The sequence below is a fragment of the Amblyomma mixtum genome, chromosome 3, assembly GCF_055824585.1.
Source record: "Amblyomma mixtum isolate Tamu chromosome 3, ASM5582458v1, whole genome shotgun sequence".
NCBI classification, from domain to species: Eukaryota; Metazoa; Arthropoda; class Arachnida; order Ixodida; family Ixodidae; genus Amblyomma; species Amblyomma mixtum.
Window position 1 is genome coordinate 150420458 of NC_143014.1, and position 20953 is coordinate 150441410.

General features: G+C 47.1%; 2 protein-coding genes across 3 annotated transcripts in view; one reads left to right on the forward strand and one right to left on the reverse strand.

Annotated features, from left to right (window-relative positions):
* Positions 1-1268, reverse strand: part of LOC149352360 (dnaJ homolog subfamily B member 14) — a 41272-nt gene extending 40004 nt beyond the window's left edge. Inside the window, exon 1 of one of the 2 annotated variants that reach the window (XM_089581527.1) lies at positions 1067-1268. In XM_089581527.1, the coding sequence (XP_089437653.1) occupies positions 1067-1199 (133 nt within the window). In that variant the 5' untranslated portion in view covers positions 1200-1268. The remainder of the gene's footprint in view (positions 1-1066) is intronic. The other variant, XM_089581528.1, reaches the window with a different exon arrangement.
* Positions 1269-1641: 373 nt separating this feature from the next.
* His2Av (Histone H2A variant) lies at positions 1642-12503 on the forward strand. Its single transcript, XM_089581529.1, has 4 exons — positions 1642-1747; positions 1893-1970; positions 11485-11598; positions 12051-12503. Exons 1-4 carry the CDS (start codon positions 1745-1747, stop codon positions 12240-12242), a joined length of 387 nt encoding a protein of 128 aa, XP_089437655.1. The 5' UTR covers positions 1642-1744; the 3' UTR covers positions 12243-12503.
* Positions 12504-20953: the final 8450 nt, after the last annotated feature.

Here is a 20953-nt window from a genome sequence, read left to right on the forward strand (position 1 = left end):
AAACATTCAATGAACTGCTAAAGCAGAGAGCTGAAGCCACTCTGTGGACAGCTGCTGAACATATTGCTTTCAACGAAGCAGAAGCTGCAGAGACACTCATGCAACATGCCAAAATTAAAGGCATGCTAACAGGGTGTCGACAGGCACCTTAGACATGAGTGACATGACATGGACATCTTTTAACAATGCCTGCACACCGGCCAACCATTATTTGTGTCATCATGTAGCTGATCAAAACTGCCTATAGGATATACGTGTAAGTAGCTTGCAACGTGATAAACGTGCGAAGTTTCGGGTCTGAAAGCCTACGCAACGTCCTTGGCAGAAGGAAGTGCCGTATTAACGGGAAAAAACTTACGCTGGCAGGGACGCCAGTACGCCACATTCCCCGTATCAAGTGAAGTGCGAAAATAACCCAAAACAGCAACCAAGACCCCATTTAGAAGAACTACATTATCAGACAAACTGACGAAACTCGACTGGTCCCTATCCCAAAATTAACCTCGCTGTGATGCCTCAAAACGCCTGCCTGCCTACCCACGTGTAAGCTAGCTCCAAAAAGTATACCCATGCGCAAACAAATAAATAAACTAGAAGTGAAAATGCTCGGCGCAGACGATCCTTTATGTGGAATATCTGAAGACATGAACAAGTGTTGGCTGAACACTTCTTTCCTATACTTCAAAATGTCAACCGACGCACTTATTGCCTTGCCAGCAGGTCTGCTGCCTCACCTGGACAAGACATAAATGATCAGAGAGGGACATGTGAACGACGAGTTTGGGGGATGTCAGTTCAGCAGCGGAAACAACGTACGGCTTGTTTCTACAGGTTATTTGCATGCAGACTGCAGTAGGCCTATTTCGATGGTCATCCGCGGCGCTTATGTGGGTCACCTCCTTCAATAAAACATGCCTTGCCTATCCGGACGTGACAGACACAATCATGTGTCAGTGAAAAATTCATACAGCCCAACCTACGAAGTGGTAAGCGCGGCTCCGACGTCCCAAGTTACTTTCAGACCGTAGGCTTACGTGGATTCTTGTTTACCGCAGGCACCGCTCACCTTTGGCGAGTTTTGATGGGTACAGGTGCTCAGCCTTACGAAGAAACTTGAGCGCCTTTTCCTTGTGTCCCTGTGCGATGTAAGCTTGTGCCAGTTGAATACAACGCTTACTTTCTTCTTTATTCCCTTCCATAACGGATCTGAACCCCTACATACTTAGCCTGATGGTCACAGATATGGCACATACAACCCCATTGGCCTACGCAAGTACGCACTCAGTTTGCACCTTGAGCAAAATAATTTCAAAAAGTTAACAATAAGCTTTCTAAGAAAATTTAAAATTATTGAAAAAACAGGAAGTTAAACTTTATATATAAACTGTTTTATATACAACGCGTTTGGGTAACTTTAATTTTATTATTATAACTAGGTAAGAGCTTTGCAGTTGTATAAAAATAATCTTTTATTTAATGTTGGTTTACAAAAAAATACCATAGAATATTTTTTTATGGTTATACGTAGCGAGGTTTTGTTCGTAATTGTATATTACGAAACTTTTTGCGAAACTTCTGGAAAATAACGCTGGTACACCATCTGCGTTTTCATTGGTGCAACGTTATCACGTGACTGAAGTTTTGTATTTGCCCTTCCCAGCTTCTTATTGGCGGTTACTATTGGCGGCATCGGCGGTTCTCTGAGGGAGCCATCGTTCGTTGTTCTTGAGCTGATCGTTGAAGAATGGTAAGCAATCCGAGTAATCCTTTGTTACTATGAGCCGTATTTCCTCCGATAACTTCCTCATCTTTATGCAATGTCTTCGATGTTTTGCTGTTTCTACAGTTTTATGCTAAACTGCCTTATTGATCGCATTTTTGTCAATTACTAGGCTGGCGGCAAAGCCGGGAAAGATTCGGGAAAGGCGAAAGCCAAAGCAGTCTCCAGGTCGGCGAGAGCGGGACTTCAGGCAAGTTCATAAAATTAAAATATTCCTGTTAAATTGCTCATGTGTGTCTTTCATGGTTTTTATAGATTTGCCCTAAATATTTACGCGTTAGAACTCCTGGATTGGGCTGGTGTTAGGCCTATCTCTGCATAAATATTACCGCCGCGGAAACCACAGTCTGAGTTCTGTTGTGCGCGCGTAGTTATGGCCTGTAGAACCGAGCAGCACAAATCCGCAACGCGGTATTATGGCGGCAAGTAGTCGCCAGCAGCGTTGCCATTTTCATCCTCCTCGCTGTCTGCGGCCCGCCTTTTTTTTACGGGCTGCACTGTTGGAGGGAACGAGGGAAGGAGTTGCATTGTTGATGTTGACTGTTGGTATTGCGTTAGCGGGAGCCTGACAACAAGGCGCTTGTATGAGTAAGGCGAAAAAAATGTGCCATATTGAAGTAGTGTGGAGCACTTATGCGTTCGTGCCGCGCGCGTTTCAGCGGATACGCGGGAAACTGGATTCAGACGCTGGCGTCTGTTCCTGTTAGCCGCTTTTCGTTGCTTGTTATTGCGCCTTTCCTTACCTCAACCGATTTCTCCCAGATATTTTTGTGCCTGTGGTGTTGTATGGTTGAGTAATGTGCTGGACTGAAATACGACGCAGCATTTTTGTCGTAGCTGTGGTGTGCGTTCAGCGCAGACGCGGTCTGATGTATAAGCAGACGTCAGCGTCTGTTGCTAATAGCGGCTTTTCTTTGCTGGCCCCGATGTTTTTTGTTGCAGTTACGCATTGAATTGTTGTTTAATTGTGAGAATTGAAATGGAAAGAACATTTCTCGTGGCGATGCGTTCATTTCAGCATAGACGCTGTCAAGTGCACACAGCCGCCAGCGTCTGTTGCTCTTTACAGCGTTTCGCTGCTTTCCGCGATATGTTTGTGTTCACATGGTATGGGTATTTTCATTGTTCTCGAAAATAGTTTTTCGCATCCTGGTTTAGGCACATTCATACAACGGGAGTCAACCAATCGAGTCCGCCTGTACGTTGCAGGCAACCAACGCTATTGCCGCGTTAATTTCGCTAATGCTCTCGTGACGCTATCCGCAAATGCAGCCGAGGCCTAGAGTCGTGCTTGGAACGCTACGCGTTTCCACCAGCCTAGAGCCACAAACACGCTGCAGATAGAACCCGAAACAAACTATCAGAACTCGGCCATAAAACTTGCTTCGCACGAAACAGAACAGCCAAGCAGACGACGCTAGCTACAGCGGCATGATGGACGCGGATGCTCGTTCCCTCTCCTGATTTCCACTCTGCTTCGCCTGGGCACCGCTGCACCCGGCAGTCGACGCTCGCGCGTTCAGGTTAAAAAAGTGGGAGGGTGTACTTCAGATTATAGCTAAGATGTGCTAACTAGCAGTCTGGTTAAGTAATATTGAATAGCTAACTTTTAACTATTACAGATAGGGTCCTTAAGTACTATCGATATCAGTTTTTAGAATTTCGAAAACACTGTTACCCTCAGCTCTGTGGCCCAACAAATTTCGGCTACATCGTGCCGAAATGCATGCGCTTTCAGAGAGCTTGCAGGCAAAGCAACCTCTCCAGTGCATGGAACTCGTCGAAATGGCCAAAATATGCTAGGCCACAGCGCCGATGTAATTGCGTTTTCAAAATTCTAAAAGCTGATATGGATGTTACTTACAGAGGGGCTATATGCCACTCGGTAATTAAGGAGCCTAACAGTAATAGTTAAAAAGTTAACTGTTCAATATTAGTTCACCACACCGCTGACAAAACCCTATTTTTAAAAATTGTGCAAAGTCTTGGGTGAAACGTCCTGTAAGCCTGTCTATGCGACCCTCATGCTGAAGACAGTGGTGCATGCCCGTTAAGCAGTTATCCCGTTTAATTTTGACCTGGGAGGTGGCACAAATGAATGCAGTTTAGTAGGTCTAACTTCTGATACCTTGTATGATAAAAAACATTTTAGTTATGCTGTGTTTGCTTAATATGCAGATGTGTTGTGTAATAACGAGCGTATCAGTGTGCTACCTATGGGACTTTTTGTGCGTACAGTCGTATGCACCATTTAGATTGCCAGTAGTATACAATAGTCTGCATCCCTGTAATATCGCAGCCAGTAGTCCATTTGAAGTTGTCAATTTTTAGTTTTCAGTGCCATTGTAATGGGTGCAGTGATAAAGACCAGTTTGATACGGTGTGTAAGACCTACTGGAGGTAATTAGGGTCCTGTTTAAACCGCTCTTGAACTTGAGACAGTTTGGACCTCTGGTTAGAATGTGACCAACCAATTGGACTTCTGCTATCTTTGAATGCAAAGTATTGCGTACATATTCGAATATCTCCTTGATTTTGTGGAGGCATACGAACCATTTCTACACGCATCTAGTCATTTAGGCCCTGTGACTCTCGAGTGCATACCTGTCGCAGTGTTTATGGTGCTCGGCTGCTAACCCAAAAGACACAGGTTTGTTCCAGGCCGTGGTGGTTTATTTTCAATGGAGCTGAAATTCTGGAGGCCCGTGTACTGTGCGATGTCGGTGCACGTTAAAGAACCCCAGGTGGTTGAAATTTCCGGAGCCTTTCACTACAGTGTCTCTCATAGCTTGAGTCCCTTTTGGACGTTGAACCTCCATAAGCGTAAGGTGTGAACTTTGAATATGTGCCGAAGAAGATGCTTCCAAGCAAATATGTAAACCGCTCTGAGCAGTCACATGATGGAAACAATGCCAATTGGTAACAGTGTTTGCACATTTTTATTCCACTTGATGTTTTTATCGAAGCACATCTACATTCTATTAGTTATAGCATGGCACGATATGTGCACGCTCAGATAGCTTCCTGCTGAAGAGGGTCGTGCTATGCTAAAACTGCTTTCAGCATGGTGCATACTGCTTACTTCACATCAGCCAGAGTTTGCCAGGTGCCGGCTAGCTGTGCACACCCCTGCTGAGTCGGGACCAATTAGTGTGCGTGCATTGGTGGTGCACGCTATTCTAAGTCTCTGCCCACTATTTATTGTGAACTGCCATTAGCAAAAAGCTTTTTGGCCGGCACACCATAACTTCACTGCCGATTGCGTTGAGCATTGTCACTAGAGGCGTAAGATTTCAAAAAGTTTTTTTTTTTTTTCTGAAAAGTGTGAAACTTCCCATAAAAAGAACACACAGCTCCCCTTAAGCACATTAGCTTTGTAACTCTCAAATCGGCAGAGAATTAAATTTTTGCACCGAAACAAGCATGCTGCAAAGCCTTTTCAGGAAAAGATCGTGACATTGCATGCAGTGCAATTGAGGCATTGCATCAGTCTTACTCGTCACTGAAGGGTAGGGAAATGCTTGCTTGTGCACTTTTTGCCAGGATGAGGTTTGATTGCACACATAGCCTGTGTCAAAATATGCAGCCTAAAGGTTTTGCTTCTGAGCTCGGCAGCGTTGCTCATTATGCATTCTCAGTGGCCCTGTTCTCTCAAAAGCTTAGGACACCCAAGCTTAGGACTGCCAAATGTGCTTGAGAGGCTTTTTACACAGCTTAGAAACGAACCTCTTAGGCTGTTCATTTTTGATTAATGCTGCAGACAGGCTTTTGCACGTGCTTTCATGCAAGCCTGGGTGTATGTATATCCATGAGGCTACTCACTGTATGGCGTCGTGGATATACCCCCCCATTTTTCGTCTTCGTTTGCACATTACCGAACTGCGACTAGTTTCTGTCACGTGTCGCAGACAAGTGGGGCACCCACCTTTTTCACTAGGTGTTGAGGAATGGTGAAAATTCGTCTGTTACGTGTGAGACACTGGCATAGTTCGGTTCCACGAGGTGCCAACTGCACCTGCAGTCGCAGTTTTTGTAACCTAGTCAATAGTGCGTATACAGCATCAAAACCAAAGTGCATATGCTGAAAGTGCCAAGTACCGGCCAGCTGCGCGCACACTTGTCGTGTAAGGACTAATCAGAGCATGCTGACTGGCAGCATGCAGTGGGGGTATGCACTAGGCTAAAAATCAGTCTCCCTTTTTGACCCTGCGCATCACGGCCAGTGATAGGTCGGAGTCTAGCGTTAACTCACAGTGGCCTTGCTATAATGAGCACCCCTTCCCCCTGTATTCCCTGAAAAGGAGAAAATTCCCTCAATGGACCATCACTGGTTATCCCCACCTTCTTATCGCACTGAAGCTGCACCTGGTGTGGTCCGCAACCCCGGTGGCGACGCTTCTGCGATGCGTGCCTCGACAAGCGCACTGCCAACTCTGTTCTCGTGCAGCTCTTCTCGTATGTTCGTCTGGATGACTTTGTTGTTCCTTCGCTCTGTTTCCTCGCAGGCGAGGTGTGCCAGAGAGCCGAACTTCTGGTGCAGTACATTTACTCGCACAAACCACTGTGACCTGACACCTTTAAAGTGCAGGTATCGGTACACCCGTTGCGCCTGCCTAGTCATCCATGAGGCAAAAGGAGTGTTTTGCGGGCCCACCATGCCTTGAACAAGGACCAACCCATGTCACCTTGCATTGCTTTGACTGCAATGCGACCGTGGCTGGCGCTTGTAGAAGTACTTTGTGCTTCTGAAAGAGAAGTGTCTCGGAGACCCCTACCAGAAATGTGCACAGTGGTCACAATGGCCCACTAAGTAAGGTGAACATTCACAAAAACTTGGTTCCCTTCTTTCACCTTTCAAGGCACAAGTTCCCACTGGACATACAAAGCTTGCCGCCTAAAGGGTTCCAAACAATGGGGCAAACTGACTTCAGGCCCAGCAGCTATGCTCGGCTCACATTAAAGAACCCCAGGTGGCCGAAATTTCCGTAGGCGTCCCTCATAGCCTGAGTTGCTTTCGAATGTTATTAAACCCCGATAAATCAACCAACTTCGAGTCAAGCGCCTTCGGATGCTTGGTCTCAAATGAACTGCCCGCTTGGCTGGATAACTACACGACTACACCACCACGTAGCGCACAAAACATCAATGAAAATGAAACTAAACAAAAATTCAATCGCTAGAACAACCAACATGCCACCAGATGTCAATCTGAAGCCTGTATCTTTCCGGCATGCCTCTGTAGTCCTTGGTGGACGAAGTGGAGGGCCACCAGCTTTCCCTCTAGTTAATAGCAACTTTATGTCAGACGCAGTGTTTACAAATGGCGGCACGCTGGTTCGCAGCGGGCTTCCGCTGTACTGTGTTCGTGCGGACTTTCTCTGCTAATTTAACTAGCGAATGAAATGCTAGCAATACTTTCAAAACACCATCCCACACCTTTATGTGCTCGCATCAGTGCTTCGCCACCTCCCCCGCTATCGCTGCAATTTCCATTGCCGCAAGGGTAAACGTCCGGCGAATTTTTTTTTTTTTTCCAGCGCTCAACGGTTGTCTCTCACAACACCAGTTTTTATCTCGATTAAATTGAAATTCATTATTCCTGTTATACAGGTAAATTGGTGACATTTCTGAGTGGCAGTCAGCTGCACTTCTGGGGGCTGCTGTTTTGTGTCTTGCAATCGCATTACATGTTCTTGGTTGAATACTGTGTAAAACGTATGTCCGTACAGTGAAAGAGCAATGTTTTCACAGCTCGTGTTGGCTGTAGATGTCTAAAAATCTGCACTTGCTATCACTGCCACCTGCTGATGCGGTGGCAGGATGCGGATATGCTAAGACTGTTTGAATGCTTAGCACGGGCAAGGACACTTTATTTTTCGTTCTTTGTATTGTCCCACAATAATGGAGTGCGGAAGAAATACTCCGAACGTTGCTTCTGATCAGGGCAGCTGTTATGCTGATCTCCACGCATAGCGTACACAGTTGTGGATACTGCGCAAGTAGTGAGTGCGCTTGCAGCAGCATATTAACTCGTATTTCTCGAAGCTCCGGCGAGGGTTTTCACCAATAGCATTGAGCAGTATAAAACTGCATTCTGGGCATTGTAAATCTGTCAAGGCAGTAATGAGTTCAGTTACTGAACTCACTGGTTGCGATTTTCGCTGATGGCGAGGAACTGTTTCGTCGCGGACGGAGTGATCGAATAGGCATGCCTAGCGACGGTCGGGTTGGTCGTGCACTAACGACTCAGCGCGCCATGGTACGCTGCGAGTGAGTGACCTTGGCGCCAGCATGGAGCAAACCGAGGGGAGAACACAGAGGCGACTCTAAACGAACTTTCAGTCTGTCCTTTGGAACCTGCGTGCTGCGTTGCCGCCAGTGGAGGTTATGCTTCCTCCTGCAGTCAGAGCTGTGCACGCGCAGTCCTCGCGACATGTGAGCAATACGAGAGCGTGGTGCCTGTTACGTAATCTACGCGCCTGGCCTCAGTAATGTCTACAGTGGTTTCCGTGCTGTAGGATGGCGCCATGGCTCCATACGAAACGAACTCTCCTGCCTGAGCGACACTGCGGATTCATCGCTGTTTCACCAAACTGAGACCTTGCCTTGCAGTGAGGTTGTCTCTAGGATGTGCTGTGCCAGTACTGCAAAGCTCATCATGCTTAGGTCTAGTGCCAACCACAAAAGACAATTATTTTTTTTTAACCCATGACGTGTAGGTGGATTGCATTCAGACCTGACACTCTACTATAATGTGCAGTTAAAAGGTGACACAACTTTATTATACAGATATCTACGTAGTTAAAAGGCACTAAGGACCAGAAGGTATGCACATATTCTTATTGCGTGCGTGTGTGTGTGTGTGTGTGTGTGTACACGCATCTACTCCATAATGAAATTTTGGCTGCTCTGAAAGGTGCTCCACAGTTATTTGGGCTAGTCACATCACTGAATGCTTATTTTTTTTTTTTTTTGGCAGTCAATGAGATGATGCCTACGTACCTGTTCATACGATTTTGGTGCAATGCACTGAGCACTTCAATTCTTTTGCTTGAACTAAACCATTCGTTACGCATGCCTCACTTTGGTTCATTGTATTTTCACATAGTCACATCGAGAATAAAAGTGGCATTTTATATTGCAACCTTTTAGAGATAACGGTACATTTGTAGCGAAATATTCTCTTTTGAAATAACTAGTTTAAATTTTAAAGGCAGCATCATTGCACTTTCTCACTGGGCCAGCATTTGCTGGCCAACTTATTCAGCAGGCACCAGCAACATGGTTGTCATAGGCTCGGCTTTGTACTCCTCTGACTTAAACTGTGGTGTTTAGTCAGCAGACTGTAAGCATTATGTCCGCTAACTTCTCTTAGCCAGCAGATAGTGTTACGACCTCAGATTAGACCACAGGCCGCTTAACTCCTTTGTTACCACAGGAAGGACCATTTTTTATGTCTCGGACAAACATTTTTTCTAAAGAGTGTGATAAATAACAGTATATGAAATACATAATGATCGAGGTAGAATGCACTTTCTAATGAAATATATTTGAACACAAATTCTGGTTAATGTGAAAAATCGGTAAATAACAAAATATAAAAACTAAATTTGTTTATATAACAATAACTTTCAAAACACTTTTACAGAAAACATTCCAGAAATGACAAAACAATTCACTCATTCTAAAACATGGCATTAAAATATTAAAATTATAACGAGTAGTTTTCGAGCTAGAAATTTTCTTTATGCCTCTTGAAAAGGCTCATTTGAGTGTCCTTGATATGATTTTTAGTCGAACAAAAAAAAATTGGAAGTGTAATGTTATGTGCCAAACGAAAGCATGGTTTTAAAGTGTACAAATTTGAACTTATTTAATTCGCAAAAAAAATTGCGAAAGTATAAAAACACAATTAAGTATAGCTGCGGAATCTAAATCCGACATTACATCGTCGTCCAAGTCACTGCTGCTTGGACCATCTTGAAAATCAGCTACAGAGGTTGAAGAATCGCGTGCAGTGGGACTCATCCGGGCACGTGAAGTGCCTGAAATCGACGCCATCCTCACCACATGTTATGTTGCAATAAATTTCTGCTCCAAGGGCACTTCAAAAATACACAACTCGTGGGAAATGACTAACTAGGCCGAAAATGGAACTGTCTGAACAACAAACCAGATGCGCCTGCACAAGCAGACTAAAAAAAAGCAAAACTAGCAGGCCAACGTTCTGGGATCCGTTTGTGCAGTTACAGCGTCTGAACCAAAATCTGAAAATGCAACGTCGTCACCAGAGACTGCTACTTGTAGCATGGAAAATATTTGCAGTCGATGCAGTAGAATTGCCGAGTGCGCACCTGGCGCCATGCTCGAAGCGTGCTTGCCGTACCCTCCGCTTCAAGGGCTTTTCAAAAATTTCCGTGTCATGGGAAAATTGCAGTCTACACAGAAATCGAAACTGTAGTCTATGAAGAACAAACTAGATGGCACCACATCACCGTAACGGCTGTATTGAGGAGGAAACGGAACGCACAGGCCAGTATTCCGGGCTCTCATAGTGCAGTTTGAGCTTGAAACAATATCTGACTATACATCATCGTCGTCAGAGTCCGTGCCAATCGATGCAGCAGAATTGCGTGCAACGGGGTTTTTTCAATCAAGCGCCATTCCAGATGTTGACGGCCTGTTCGAAGCGCCCGATGCCACACCCCCAACTTCAAGCACATCTAAAAAATTGCCAGTTTTGGCAAAAAAAATTAAACTAAGCCGGAAATTTAAGCTCAATGACTCAGCAAGTCCATAGCGGTCGAGCTGCCGTACCACTTCAAATTTTTCGTCCACCGGCGATAGCACAGTGGTGTGGTAACAAGAGTTAAGATCTTGGCTCTTCCTATGCTGCCATCAAGACATGGTCTAATGTTTACATTCTTAGTGGCTGCAGTCCTAACTACTACACTACTAGGTGACTAGTCAAGGACTGAGAAGCAAACTGGATTGCAGTAAACTTATCTGGCAACAACTGAACTCACTTTCTGCTTTGGAATGTTTGCTCCAAAAAAAGGGGGGGGGGGGGGGGGTTTGCTCACGCATACACACCCAGCCATACGGCTACAAAGGAAAGCTTGGGTGGATGTTAATGAGTAACTACTCCCTTATTACAAGTCTATTCCACTTTAGGGGATTCCCCTAAACATTTGACCAACAATGTTTCCACTTAGAGTTATTAATCAATTCGCTCTCACCCTACCATAAGCTTGCCATCCCGGTTAGCTCAGTTGGTAGAGTGACTGCTCCGGCGAAGCGGTGGTCCCGGGTCTGAACCCCGGATCAGGACGAATTTTTCTTTAACTGCGAAGTTTCTGAGAAAGCTGACTGCTGTCTGATGTTACTGGGAGCACTAGCTTCAGAAAAAGTCCTCCGTAGTGATCATTAGAGATTCTGTTAAGCATCATTCATTTGCAATTTTCATTCTCTGTGACTTGTTTGTTACATATACTTTGTGTTTTGTTTTTTGTTTTTTTCATGGTTCCTTTTTGTCTCTGCGGTAAGTACTGCACAGACTGGTATGGTGCACGCAGTCATCTTGGATTTGTTCGCACGTCATGTCGTTCCGTTTTCATGATTAAGCACTGTGTGCGAGTTCATGCTGTTATCGTGTAAATTCGTTCCAGATAAGCATGTAATAGTAGATTCTTTGTGAATTGCAGTTCCCTGTGGGGCGTATTCACCGGCACCTGAAGAACCGTACCACCAGTCATGGTCGTGTGGGGGCCACTGCAGCTGTTTACAGTGCAGCAATCCTGGAGTACCTGACGGCTGAGGTGTGTAAGGTGTTCTGTGGTGATTTGGCTTTTGCCCGGCATTTTTGGATCATCAGTGTGCTTTCAAATGTTGCAAATGTTTCAAAGTCTTTGGAAGGCTCAGTGCAACAAAGCAAGGGCAAGAAAAGGACACGGGACAAGCATTAGTAGAAATTTCAGCTATTTGGTAAGGCATGGCTCTGAAGGGAGGCATTTGGCAAAACAAGGACAGAGGGACACAGCCTCCCCTCAGAGCCATGCCTTTCGAACTAGCCCAAACTTCCACTTTGCTCTGGTTCTTTAATTTTAGCATGGCTTATTGTACTTTTGTAGCATTTAAGCTTGCAAAAGTCCTGGCCCTCAATCAATTGCAGTTCTGTGGCTAGAAAAGTGCTAGTTGAAAGCTTTGTGTGGAGCCTGTCATTTACTTGTTGTGGCTAATGAAGCTGTTTTTTTGCCTGACTGGTTTCTAGGTTTTGGAATTGGCTGGCAATGCTAGCAAGGATTTGAAGGTGAAGCGTATCACCCCTCGCCATCTCCAGCTGGCCATCCGTGGTGATGAAGAACTTGATTCTCTGATCAAGGCAACCATCGCAGGTGGTGGTGTGATCCCTCATATCCACAAGTCTCTGATTGGCAAGAAGGGATCCCAGAAGACGCCTTAACTCTATACGTCATTACGCCAGTGCTCATACCGACAAGGCTGCTTTCTTTTTTCTTTTTTTTTAACCACCAGTGGCCGCGTTTCTTCACATATTCAGCTCATTTTTTCGACTACATCCTCATGTATTTCGTGCAGTTGATGTTCTGTTCGTGGTGTAATGTCACGTAGCATTGAAAATCCTGCATTGACTTGCGCAACCCGTCAGTCGTTGCGTTGTACAAGTTTGCCTTCGTTGTGAATAAAGTTCTCCACAGAAACCTCTTGTAGGATTGTATGTGTTGCTTTAAAGGGGCCATGAACCATGCCCCTCCGGGATCAAGGGGCCCAGGTCAACACCTGGGCCAAGTTACTTAACACAGTATCAAGGCACTTCCTCTGTAGCAACATCATCATTTCTGCACTAAGACCATACCATGCAGAGGCCTCTGTTTTGGAATTCTGCACTTGCACTGAAAAAGTCAATCGGCAGTGGTGTCTTTGACCATAAGCGAAAAATTCCCAGAGAAGCAACCTAGGATGTAGGTGAGCCAGCAAGATCACGTGACTTAGTGGCATCACAACCTGACCACCTTGGCAGTTAAATAGTTTGCGAGAGGTTGCTGGGAAGAGCAACCTGGATCTCTCAAATCCCATAGCTGATAGTATGTGCCATCGCAGGACAGTGGTTCATCACTTTACCACTGCACCAGGAGTTGCCAGGTATGAGAACTCCCGGGGATCTAAGAATGTTAGTTGAGTAGAGAACGCCTAATTCTGTTCTCATGGGTATTAAGCCATTGGGTATCGTGTCATTCTTAAGGCTGAGCTGAAGTGTCCCAATTTTTTTTTTTGCACTTTAGGACATGTATTTGAGATCTCCCTGCTCGGACAAGTGCACAAGTGTTTTGACTTGCCATGTGCAGCAGGCAGAGATCAAAACTAGCCAAAATTGGATGTCTCCAATATTTTATTATGTTGCTTGGATCACTGATACATGCCTGGCATAGTGCTTTTACTTCCATCAAGATGCATAAAATTTAAATATTTTTGATCTGAAATAATTATTTTGCTTCAGAATTGTCCTTCTATGGATAAGCTTTTTCCCACCGCAAATTTTTCAGCCATCCTACATGAGGGACATTATGCAATACCTATTGTGTGAGGTGTTTTAAAATTTGGCATTAACTCTTGCTATTTCTTGTCACACGTGGTAATATTCTCACGACTTGCCGCCATATACATACCCGCTAACCAGTCAAACCTTACAGCCATCCCTTGACACATCCATAAACATCTAGTTGTGAAACCCCTTCCTCGAAACTTGCATCCCGAATATCATATCCCTCGCCGCATAGCTCGCGCTAATCAATCAATGAAGCTTTTATTAACATTGTGATGTTGAGTGGGCACATACAAAAAAACCAAAGAGAGGCTTGACGGGGAATGTGCCCCCCCTGTACAGGGCATAGGTGGTTACATCAGTGGGGTGAGCTACAAATAAACAGTAAAAACATCCTTGCCCTTCATAAGTATTATGGGCAAGACCAAGATGCCATTTGGGTAGACAGCGCATGAAGCGGTAGCAGTTGGCCGCAATCCGACCCTATCCCAGCCCCTAACTCAGTCTTCCCTTGGGCTCTACGCCTGAGGAGGGAGGCCACCATTGCCCTTGCACATTAGGATGCTCAATTCATCTTTAGCGACTCCAAAACTGCTCTGTCCAACTTTGCCAGAGGCAGGATTCATAACCCTGCCTGGCACTTGTTTAACACCCCTACCCAAAATTCGCCGCTCAGGGTAGAGCTCCAGTGGGTGCAGGTTCAGTCATGGAACACCGGAAACGAAGCTTTCGATAAATTGGCCCGAGGTTTAATTTTCCGGACTCGGGAGAGTCGATCCGGGTTTCTCGAGGGAGCTTGGAAGGCTCTCCATAGCATCCAGGGACCTGTGTTCTTTGGGAATGAGGCACAGTGTTCTTCCCATCGCTGTTTGCTGAAGAGACTGCAGTGGCATTTTTCCTGAACCATCTTGTTGCAAACACAGAAGCAGTCGGTGTGCGTGCGTCCTCCGTTGATGTATTGGGCGTGCAGTTCCTCGCGAGTAGTCCACAAATTTATAAGGTGGTGGTCTGGCACAGGGGCGTTCGCCTCACCCACCTCCATCGTGCACGATTCGTCCCTAGCCACCGCTGCGATGTGCCCAGTCAGGGTGTGTGCCGCCAGGTATGGAGTGTCAAGAAGCTCTCGGAACAGATTCCAGGCGACGAACGTAACTGCCTTTTGGCGTTTGCGGAGTGTTCCTATGAAGTGAATCCAAAACGAGGTAGTGTTCGTTGCCCTAGGGATCTCTCTCGCGTTGCCACTTGTGGACTGTTCTCAGTGGCCTATGTGAGGTCAGAGGATGTGTCCTGTTGACCGGCACATAGCCCTAGGCGCATAGGTTGGGCGACGTCGTTTGCTAACAGAAGGTCAGCATCTGCAGCTTCTTCGGCGAGATGCCTGCCGAGGGTGTTGATGCGACGACATCCCACATCGTGTGGTGGGCATTAAAGTCGTGAGGATACAGCTCTCGGAGGTGGTGTATTCAATGGAAGTTAGCAGGCGGTCTTCCAGCTACGTGCGGTCGGGCGTATACTGATGCCACGATGACTGTTCGGCGGTTATTAAAACCGGAAAGCTACACCTCTGGGGTTTCGTCTCCGAAGTCTGTTGTCGGTATCTGGCAGAGCAATGTGCCCCCGAGGATGTAGATTGCTGTCTGTGCTTCGACCTCGGAAGTGCCATCTGACCGTTAGTGTGGAATATTAGGAACAAAGTAGCCCTTGTATCCTCGCATTTCATAGCCCCATAGCGCGCGTCTCCAGTAGCAGGACCCCTATGGGCTTCCAGTCCAGCTTCCGAAGACGTTCGTTGAGCTTGGCTGCGTTTGGTTTGAGGCTTCGGCAGTTTCATTGTAAAATGGCCGGAATGTCAGTAGTCATGATGGTGCGGACTAGTGGTAATCGCATAGTGGCCAGGTGCTGTCTCTCCTACTGTGACTTTGGAGTTAATGGATTTGACCTGCTTGCCGTTGTGAGTGCGTCTCTCATGTGTTCATTCGGACCAGACGTTCCGGTACCATGCTGCTGATGACCTTGGGATGGTGGTGGTGGAACTTTATTACCATCGCAGCGGTGGCCTAGTGGTTTGAGCATACGCCTCGCATGCGGGGGTGCAGGATTTGATCCCCAGTGCCGCCGGGTACCCACCGGAGATACATTGGGTACAAGTTTCCCCTGCCTGGTGCTCGGCTTCTAGGGTGAAATGCTTGGGAAATGGGTCTCTGACCCCACCTTGTGCAATGCAAACTACCTGTACCATGGCGCTCTTTGGCCAAAGCTGCCCTTGCGACATAAAAATTATCGAAACATTATTACCAGTGGATACAGAGGAGCGATATGAAGCCGCCCTGCTTAAACGACAACCTCTATCCCTTGGGCAGCGGCGGCGTCTTCAGCCAGCTGGAGGACCTTGGGAATCATATTTTTCACGACAGCTTGAATGCCCTGTAGTGTCAGTTGGAATGCTGTCCGCTGGGGCGTCGGTGATCGCGACCGCAGCCGTGCTCGGGTAGGCTTAACGTTATCGGTTGCTTCTCGGGGTGGTGCGCCGGATTCTTGTTAGCTTTCGTAGGCCTCAAACTCCAATTCGAAGCGGTCCTGCAATGCAGTCAGTTATTTCTACAAGTTGGTGATCTGGGAGTGCAGATTCTGCAGGCTCTCAGGTAGTCCAGCAAGGCATCTTCTTAGACGCTGAAGAAGAGATTTGCTTCTGATTCGTAGCTTTCACGTAGGACTGAACATGTGTCAACTCTGACGTGTCATCGAAGCTCAATGACCACGGTCCGCTGTGCGCTGCACCATTCTCCTCGGTGTTTTTGGTCATTGGATTAAGTGAAGGAAATTTTTCATCGCTTGTGACCATTAGGTGGACGATGGTGCGAGTTTGAAGTGCGTTTGTGCGACCGGCTGTGCAAGCGGAGACCGGCACGCGCAAGAGCGCGTTCCATCCCCCTTTTTTTCTTTTCTGGTTACTTGCTGTCGGTTGCCACGTGACCGCCACCCTTACAGAGGTTGCAATAAAGCTTCTTGCCCTCGTGCACCTTGCCGCAGTTGTTGCATACTACGTTGTTCGGAGAGTGTTTTTGTAGGTGTCTGTTCTGATGGCAACGGTAGCACACTCGCATTTGTGGAAAGTACGGTGACACATGGCACAACTCAAGATAGTTGCGGACAGTCTTCGGAGGTGTCTTCATGACGAATGTGAGCACTGCAAAACTGATGCGTCCCATTAATTTGGCGGCTAGCACCTTGGCCGACTCGCATGCCGTGTTTTGAAGTAAAGCTTCGTCAGAGTCGTTAGGGGTCTACTCTGATGACACCGTGGCAAGTGCCACGCGGTCGGAGCAGTTTGGTGTCGATTCCAAATGTCTTGTCATCGATTGTCATGTGTTTAATAGCGCTAACACGTTCGGCGTGCACCTTGTTATAGAACGTTACAGCTACTGAGTTGCTGCATTCGTCCATTTGCGTTCAGGTAATCGCATTCAGCGTCCGATCGGGGCGAGCTTGTCAGTTACTTGCACTAGTCCTTTTCTAGGAATTTCAGTGACCGTTTGGGACTTCTTCGAATGAAGGGACTAGTTTGGATGCATGCGCTGAATAGCCACCACCAAAACCCAAACTCTACACACAACATCTCATTCAACTTGAGCTGCAAAAGGGCACCAACATCACTCAAACTTTCCGAGACATATACATCCGGAAAACCATTTCATCGATTGGGACGGAACCACTAAATCCCCCTCTGCCTAACCCGGACCTCGACAACGACATCACCCCTGGTGAGGTCAAACGATCACTGATTACCGTACACCGCTCTACAGCACCCAGACCACATCACATACAAGGTCCTCCGCAACTTTTACACCACTTCACTTTAGGAACTGAAAGACTTGTTTAATGAACACTGGCGCAACGGGACGCTGCCCTCCACTTGAAAACATGCGCACATCACTTTTATTCCCAAACCCGACAAGGCACTCCTCCAAAACCTTCGCCCTATCTCCCTCACCTGTTGCGTGGGAAAACTATTTGTACATGTCGTCCACAACAGGCATGCAACTCTTTCTAGAAGCCTCGGGATTCCTATACAACAACCAATTCGGCTTTCGTCCCAATCTCTCGCCACATGACATGCATACTCCTATTCCTGAAGGAAACCATATTCCGCACCAAGAAGCTATCACACAGCCAGCACACACGCAATTCTCGCCATGGACATTCAAAAAGCATTCGACAATATTAACCACGCTCACATCCTTCTCACCATGACCACCACTGGCTGTGGGTCGTGCATATGGCGTTACATCCAAGCCTTCTTAACACAACGAACGGCCCAGATCGAACTCGGCACTATATCATCACGTCCATTCTCCCTCCCCAACCGGGGCACTCTACAAGGTGCCGTTCTCTCTCCCCTGTAGCCCTATAGCCCTGCTGGCCAAACAACTCACCAACGTAACCGACCTCCACGCGGCACTATACGCTGACGACTATACTTAATGGATGACCGAAGGCTCATAGGAGAGGCGGCCTTATCTGCAGGGTGGCAACACGCAACACGGCCTGTCAGAAAGGCCATGGTTGACAGACGCTCTCATCACCAGCCGCTTGACTTATCACCTTCCCTATCACTTGCTCACCAAAACGCAACGAGACAAAGCTGATGTCCTTATTAAAAAAAGCGATGACCTCAGCACTCCGCCTACCACAATCAACACAAATAACTTACTCGCAACAGGCACCTACAATACTATCTCACAACTACTTGAAGCCCAATACCTTAATACAGCTAATACCTTAATACAGCCTAATACAGCTCAACATACCTTACCGGGCTATTATACCGCTGTCGCCGCCTATAAGAATGGCACCATCGGGGTCGCAGCTACCCTCAACGGTAACAACCGTACGGAGACATGGCGCGGCCATCGCCTTTGTGCTTGTACACGCTATATACACGCTACACAAGGTTCCAATGACGGACATCTGTTCTGAACCGACCCCCTATTGGTGCGTACCGTCAATATCAGCAAAGCATTATTACACCAACCGCCCGACGCATTCTGGCACCAAGAAACACGCCTACCCACGAGATAATCCATGTGCGTTCCTTGGCATGCCTCGATTCCCAGTAATCAGCGCATTCATGGCTGGCCCGAGAACTATGCTTCTGGGCCCCGGAAGATCGGACACCCAAGCCCACGCAGGAAAGCTCGCAGGCTCTACTCACATACCACTGGATTACCACTAATTACAAAAAAAAAATCGATGGCGGTTTAGCACTGCTAAGCACGAAATATTGTGCGAAAGCAGGTAGCGCAAAGCAGCGCACAGCTATCTGTCACTACCGGCACTTAGCTCAAAGCGTGATTGAGGTGTCCACTGAACCTGGGAGCCAGTTATGCGCTTTTCCTTTCCTCAAAATCAACGGAGTCTACAACGTTTCAACGCCATTGTCAATGAATCCAATGAACGCCGGCGGCCTAGAGCTCCAGTGCCGCATTTCGGCCAGAACGTTGTCAACGAAAACGTAAGCAGCGCACACCTCTCTGTCACTACCGCCACGTAGCTCAAAGCGCGATTGAGGTGTCCACTGATCCAGGAAGCCAGTTATGCGCCTTTCCTTTCGTGACTTTTGCGCACAGATAGAAGCTGATGAAGATGACGACGAGCAATGCACACCGCGAGAGTGTGTTGCAGTTTACCACGGTTTGGTTTATTAGGGTTTAATGTCCCAAAGCGACTGAGGATATATAAGAGACGCCGTAGTGAAGGGCTCCGAAAATTTCGACCACCTGGGCAGGTTCTTTAACGTGCACTGATATCGCACAGCACACGGGCCTCTTGAATTTCGCCTTCATCGAAATTCAGCCGCTGCGGCCGGGATCGAACCCGCGTATTTCGGGTCAGCAGCCGAGCGCCGTAACCACTGAGCCACCGCGGCGGGGCTGCAGTTTACCACGATCGAGGCGTGATCGGCTGCGGCGAAAGCATAGTGCTCTTGCGCAGTGGTCAGCGAAGCTGGTCTGTTCGCGCCGCCGCGGGTCTGAAACCCAGTCGCGGCAATATTAAGGCGAAAGCCTTTGATGCATATACTGTCGCGACCAAGACGTGTTAGCAAATGTGTCCGCGTTTCAGATTGGTCGAAATGGTTGTGACATCACTGCGCGCGAATTTCAAACGGGGCCAATTGTACTATGGCTAGATGCGACCAATTAAATGGACGGTATAGTGATGCTCCAAGTAAGTAAGACTGAGTTTAGTTAAATAGTTAATTAACCACTTAGCCTAATTAACCTTTATAGTATGACCAGATAAATAAATAAAACTGAGTAGGAAATTGGTCGAGTTGGGGAATCGAACCACGGTCTCCGGAGTGCGAGACGATCACGCTAACCCCTCCGCCATGCCAGCTCGATGGTTTGGAATGAACAAAGGCGCGTCTAGTGAATACGGTGTCTTCGTTCACCCCCATCTTCCTCCCTTCCCTTACGGCGATTTTCTGCGTTCCAGCCGAATATGTTCTAATCTGTCACCATATAGGTGCTAGGCATGGGCGTGGGGTAGGGATGAGGATCCGCCCGGTTGGTTAAATCTCGGGCTAGATCGTTGGCTACCTCATTTCCAGCTAGTCCTTCGTGACCAGGTGTCCATGTGAGTCTGTGTGTTTGGCTGAGATTGTCAAGTAGCTGTGTTGCTCTTGAGGGAAGCCTGCCATTAAGAAAGTCTCGGCAGGCTTGTTGGGAGTCTGTTATAACGTGGGAGGACTCTCCTCTTTGGTCTTTATGTTTGATGGCGATAGCTATTGCCAGAGCCTCTGCAGGGGAGGGGTTTTCTGCATAGATATAAGCTTGTAGAGCCGGTTTTAGTTGGTAGTCAATCGCATACCCACCCCCTCACATAAAACTAGACTCCTCCGCAGCCATAGACTGGAGGAAAATTCAGACCAACACTTTCCCTAACTTGTTCATCCTACACAGGATTAGCCCCACTCAATATCAGAATACATGCCCTTGGTGTGGAGCTTGCCCTACGCTCTACCACATATCGTTGGAATGCACAACGAAACCAAAACACTTAACTGTATCCAACACGACATATGAGCAGTGGGAGGTGGCCCTGACCAGCGAGACCCTGGATCAGCAACTTAAGTTGGTTCAGCAAGTCCGTCAGTCAGCTAAAGCCAGTGGCGCCTTGGACTAGGGGTGCCACCCAAGTTGCTGGAGCAACCTTCCTCAATTCAAATAAAAGTTTTCTCTCTCTCTCTTACGGCGAGGTTCAGGTGCCCACCGAGATATGCGAGAGAGATACATTTCCTTTCCTCAAAAACCAATTTACCGCCGAGCAAGGCGTAGAGCCGAACGGGCGATGGCGTTCTGTGGATTCCATGGCAGGGTTGCAAGACGCTGTCGCGTTCCACTCCTAAAGGCGAAGCTTAAGCGCCATTAATTAGCAGTTAATCAGTAATTAGCTATTAATTAGTAATTTGCCATTTATTATGTGTGACGTCATGCAGTGGTGACGTCACCTGTGACACAGAGGCAGTCAAAGTGGTGCGGAAAACGCTTTCGCCACTACGCACTTTAGACAGCCAAAGTGCCCCCTGAATTTATTTGTTTTATTTCTGCAGG